This window comes from Triturus cristatus, chromosome 11, assembly GCF_964204655.1.
Source record: "Triturus cristatus chromosome 11, aTriCri1.1, whole genome shotgun sequence".
NCBI lineage: Eukaryota > Metazoa > Chordata > Amphibia > Caudata > Salamandridae > Triturus > Triturus cristatus.
In genome coordinates, this window is record NC_140594.1 from 882,885,604 (window position 1) to 882,891,603 (window position 6,000).

Here is a 6,000-nt window from a genome sequence, read left to right on the forward strand (position 1 = left end):
CCTCCGGAAGGAGAAGTTGAAAATGCTGACTCTGGCTCAGGTCCTGGCTGCCCTCAACCCTGGAGACTGGACGGTAGCATTGGACTTTCAGGACGCATATTTTCACATCCCCGTCCTGCCGGCCTACCGGCGTTACCTGCGGTTCATGGTAGGCCAGGAGCATTTTCAGTTTGCCGTGCTTCCTTTCGGCCTTACTAGCGCCCCTCGGGTGTTCACGACGGTGATGGCGGTGGTCGCAGCTCACCTGCGCAGGTCAGGGGTGTCTGTCTTCCCTTACCTCGACAACTGGTTGTTGAAGGCGGGCTCGCCCCAGGCACTCGTCAACCACCTTTAGACTACGGCCGACCTCCTGCATTTGCTGGGGTTCTCCATCAACGTGCCCAAGTCGCAACTGAGTCGGTCTCAGGAACTCCCCTTCATCGGAGCGGTTCTGGATTCAAGGCTGTTTCAGGTTTATCCTCCCGAGCAGCAAGTCCGGGATATTCAGGCTATGATTCCGATCTTTCAGCCTCTGTCCCGGGTTTGTCAGGAGGACCCTCCGGCTTCTGGGCCTGATGACCTCCTGCATCCTGCTGGTGACACATGCCAGATGGCATATGCAGGCTCTGCAGTGGTACCTGAAGTTCCAGTGGGCGCAGCATCAGACCAACCTGTCCGATCCTGTGCAGATCTCGGAGGGCACTGCACGGCTATTGCAGTGGTGGCTCATGATTCGCGATTGGGTCGTTGGCAGATCCTTCTCCCTTACCCAACCGGAGCACACAGTGGTGACGGATGCGTCCCTCCTGGGATGGGGAGGCCACTTGGGAGAGGCCGAGATCAGAGGCCTCTGGTCTCCGTGGAGTCCCGGCTCCGTATCTATTGGAGCTTCGGGCGATCTGACTTGCACTGAAGGCATTGCTTCCCTCTGGGTAAGTGTGGTGCAGGTGTTCACGGACAACACCACCGTCATGTGGTATTGCAACAAACAGGGCGGGGTGGGGTCCTGGACCCTATGTCAGGGGGCTCTGCGCCTCTAGGACATGGCTGGAACATCAAGGCATCACCTTGATGGTTCAACACCTGGCAGGTTCTCTGAACGCCAGGGAGTTCAAACTCAGCCGCCAGTGCTTGATGGATCACGAATGGCGTCTTCACTCGGAAGTGGAGCAAGGTCTCTTTCAGCAGTGAGGAGAGCCTTTGTTAGATCTATTCGCCACCGAAGAGAACGCACAATGTTTTCAGTTCTGCGTGTTGGAATTTCCAAGGCGCCACTCGCTAGGCGACGCCTTTGCTCGCCAGTGGAGTTGCGGTCTATTGTACGCCTTTCCGCCTATACCACTTCTGCCCAGAGTGCTGAAGAAGATTTGGTGCAACCGGGCCCAAGTCATCCTTGTGGCTCCGGATTGGGCACGAAGATACTGGTATCCCGAGCTACTCGGCATGGCGACCGATTCCCCCTGATCCGACTGCCTCTTCGTGAGGATCTTCTGTCACAGCAGCAGGGGACGGTCCTCCACCCGAACCTGCTCAGCCTCCATCTCCATACGTGGAGATTGAGCGGCGACAGTTTCCAGCTTTTGATCATCCTCCCGAAGTCTGTGATGTCATTCTGGCAGCCAGGCATCCCTCCACTAAAACAGTATACGCCTGCAGGTGGAACAAGTTTGTGGCATGGTGCACAGCAAAGGCTGTGGATCCCTTTCTGCCCCTCTTTCTGAAGTTCTTCTGTTTCTTCTTTCTTTGGCCCAGCAGGGCTCTGCTCTGGGCATTATCAAAGGTTATCTTTCGGCCATCTCTGCCTTTTTGAGGCTTCCAGATCAGCCTCATCTCTATGTCCCCGGTTGTTAACTGTTTACTGAAAGGCATTACGCACACGTTTCCTCCCGTGCCGTTTATCATGCTTCAATGGGACTTGAATCTCGTTTTGACCTATCTGATGTCTGCTCCTTTCGAGCCCCTTCATACCTGTCCTCTGCGTCTTCTTACTCTTAAGACTGCTTTCCTGGTCGCTATCACCTCTGCCAGAAGATTGAGCGCCAGGCTTTTTCTTCCAAACCTCCTTTCCTTCCTGTTCATCCGGACAAGGTGGTGTTAAGGACCCGTCCTTCCTTTTTGCCAAAGGTGGTCACGCCCTTCCACATCGGGCAGACCATCACTTTGCCTACCTTCTTTCCGCCTCCACATCCTTCGAGGGAGGAAGAGAGGCTCCACCGTCTGGACCCCAAACGTGCGCTCGCATTCTACCTGAAGCGTACACAGCAGTTCCAGGTGGATGACCAGCTCTTTGTTGGCTGCGTGGGTGCCAAAAAAGGTTGGGCTGTGCACAAACGGACCATCTCTCGGTGGGTCGTTCTGTGCATCAAAGCATGTTACTCCTTGGCTAAGGAGTCTCCTGCGTGGCTGCGTGCCCATTCGACCAGGGCATCTGCATCCACTACTGCCTTGGGACGCGGCGTCCCCTTGCAGGACATTTGTCAGGCAGCTACGTGGGCCTCGCTGCACGCGTTTACCCAGCATTACTGCCTTGAGAGTCTGGTCTAGAGAGACAGGTTCTTTTGCCGTTCTGTTCTCTGTGACTTTCTGGTGTAATGATTTGCAGATTCGCCACCGGGGTTGGTATTGCTGGGGAATCTATTCTAAGGTAAGGAATCGATCACTAACGTGTCTCTTTCAGATGCACAAGTTACTACTTGTGTAACAATATATCTGTAAGAGACATTAGTTAGTAATAGATTCCTTACCGCCCCACCCATCCTCCCTGTACTGCGAACTGATTTCTAAGGTTAAGGTCATCCCCTTTTGAGGGCCCTAGTTTCATGGCACCAGTGGTCAGTTTCGTGCATGGCTCTGCGTTCCTGGCGCGGAAAGTCGTGTACAGAACTGACGTTAGCGTGCATGGGTGGCACCTAAGTAGTCTCCATGACGTCATCTCGCCGCTTACGACTCCAGAGACGGACGTGGAGCCGCACGACGTCACCTACTGACGCGCAGGGGTACTGCTACAAAAAACTTTCCGGATCCAGTCTGATGCCTGGGGATATTCTAAGGTAAGGAATCTATCACTAAGTATTGTCACTTACAGATATATCGTTACACAAGTAGTAACTTGTGCTTCTTGTCACACCTTTCAAAAGATTGTGTTTCTTTCCTAAATCAGTTTCAGAGGTTCCAGGCTCAGTTCGCACTTTCCTGAGGCACTTAAGCAAACGTGTTCCAAACTTTTGACATCTTTATTTATCCTATGGGTACTTGTGTAATCTTTTTGATCAAGTAAAAAATCTAATGTAAAAGCAGTTGGCACAGTGCCAAAACTATGATCACTCTTAACTGTGAAAACTTTTTTCATTTGTACTTCCCTGCTAATTCCACCATCTGTCTCCTTGATCACATAAGCATACGTCTTTCATAAAAAATCCTCAATAAGCATATCTGAATTTAACTACCATCTCTAAATGTAGCCTCACTCCTACTGTGCTCCTCCAAGGCTCTCCTGGACATTGCTAGAGCTACTCCGTCAAGCGTCTGCTCCGAAAATCTGCATTGAGAACTATGCCGGTAGGGCATGGCCCTATTTATTTCTGCTTACTTCAAAATTGCCACTGAAATATCCAGCTGTCTTGTGATATGGTCTCTTACTGCACCACAAGAGAGGACTCGCGCTACAGTGCAAATGGTTGACAAGAGCCCAGAAGGCCATCATACATGTAAACTTTTTTTTTTTTTTGCCAATGCAGGTCTGCGGGCAACTGGTCCTGTGTTGTGGCAGTTTAGGGCTTCTAGAGAAATACTTGTTATAAATGCATACAAAGGGACTGGTCCTGAAATGCTGTTGCGGGTGGAATAGAGAGCAATAGTTGATGATTTTCTCTAAATATACGGAACATCGATATCAAGAGACATGTTCACCATCGGCAAAAGCAGAACATCTTAAAATTTCATTGAGGTTTGAAGTGGACCCTGTAGACGCTGTGGCAAACTGACATCTTTATAATCTTTTCCGACCCTGTCCTGGAAATATGAAGTGAAAGACCTCCAGACCCAGTAGTATCAGCCTCTGTTTCCAACCTGAAAGTGGGGATTCATATAATTCATGAGAATACGTAAGGTACCAACTTTGAAAATGCATAGTTGTATGTAAGTAAATTTCCTTCAAAATATGGTTACATTTGCCAAACATGGTCACAGGTAATATTGTCATCTATGAACCTCCCATGTATTTGTTTCTTGTGAATGAGTAATTAGCATGCCATGATTTAAGCAATTAAGGTGATTCATCAATGCCTTCTCAATTGTTTGCATATTTTTCATGTAGTTTTGAAATGCATATGCATGTTAAACCTTTTCTTCTTCTTCTTTTTTTTTTTTTTTTTTTTTTTTTTTACCAGTTTCAACAGAAGAAGTAGATCTGGAACGTACAGCTCCAGGTCAAGAAGTAGATCGTGCAGTCACAGTGAAAGTCCTCGTCATCGTCATACCCATGGGTCACCTCATCTTAAAATCAAACATCACAGCTATAACCGAAAAAATTCAAGCAGACATGGTCACAAGAGGAAAAAATCACGTTCTCGTTCCCACAGCAAAACAAGAGACTATTCAGATATTAAGAAACATAGACATGACCAAGGTCATCACAGATATAGGCATGAAAGATCTAAATCATCTGACAGATCGCATAAAAGCAAGCATCACAGTAGTGGACGTTCTGGGCACAGCAGGCACAGGCACTGATTACTGTGTGCTTGGATACATTTGTTTCAGCTTTCATAAACTGATCTATCGATATGTAAGATTTCAAACCGAGAACTAGGACTTAATTTGATTACAAAATGTTTATAACTCAAAGTTGCAAAATTAATATTTGTTACTTTGATCTTTTAGTTTTTGCACACTGTAATACCTTTGCAGTATCATTATTTGAAAACCATGGCTAGGTAAAATTGGATTCAAGTTGTGGATTGTGTAAGAAATATTCTGAAATTTCTGTAAAACATCTTATTTTTATACAAAGTTGTTGCTGATACGATTTTATTTAGGTAGCTATTTGCTGAAACATTGGTGGATACTTTCTTACACAGGTTTTAGTCTGCACACATAGGAACAGATTTTTACAATTAAATAAGACTCCCCTAAAATGATTATTAGTGAATTACTTTCTATAAAGCCATTGGTTTGAAACCTTGGTTTACAGCAAAATCATTATTTTGTGTTTGCTTGTTCAGAGTTCTTCAAAGGTATTTTGCATACATTTCTTGATCATATAAAGGGAATGAAGGATTCTAAAATGTGGAAAATCCTGTCCCTATGGTGTCTCTAAAAAATGTCTTCCTTTGATACTTGCCAAAGGTGGGGGGGGTGGGGGTGGAATCTAGGTTTAACATGGATTCTGCATCCTGAATCTTCTGTATCACTCGTTTGTGCCAAAAAACAGTTTTCTTTTCACTTCACTAAAGTTGAAATTTCGATAGTGACTGAAAGACTTAAAGCAACCCTTTACCTTCTGGTATTTTCTTTGTTCACTCTGTTGCCTCTATCATTCCATGCCCTGCATTTTACTCACCCCCTCCCCACTTCACTACAAAAGGATGACCAAGTTTTCCTTCCAGGTGATCCTCATCAAAGTTATAAGCATTAAACAGTCCTGCCATGTGCGGTGACCTGGAGCAAGAGCACAAATGCACATACATACACATACTCACTGAAAAAAACACAGGTTATAGGGACATTAGTTACTTCAGTTAACTATAGCTTACGACCCCGCAATGCACTGCTTATGACCTCACATATTACATCAATCATGACATGGTCACTGACATCATCCAGTGATTGTGAGTGTTTTCTAAAAGTTTCGGAGAGCTAAGCATATATACTAAGGTATGACAAAAGTTACATTATTTCATTTCATTTATTAGCTTTTGTATGTAGTGCGGACATGGCCCGAAGGCATCGGAGTGCTTGTCAACACAGAGGATACAGGGTTGCAGCTGTTTACAGTATTAGTTAAACTCAGACGTTTACATC

The 6,000-nt window shown here is 46.2% G+C and overlaps 1 protein-coding gene across 4 annotated transcripts in view; it reads left to right on the forward strand.

The window, feature by feature from the left end:
- The window catches only part of CCNL1 (cyclin L1), a 285,464-nt gene extending 280,350 nt beyond the window's left edge, over positions 1-5,114 (forward strand). For all 4 annotated transcript variants that reach the window (XM_085634757.1, XM_085634758.1, XM_085634759.1 and 1 more), the window contains one exon: positions 4,368-5,114. In XM_085634757.1, the coding sequence (XP_085490883.1) occupies positions 4,368-4,710 (343 nt within the window). In that variant the 3' untranslated portion in view covers positions 4,711-5,114. The remainder of the gene's footprint in view (positions 1-4,367) is intronic.
- Positions 5,115-6,000: the final 886 nt, after the last annotated feature.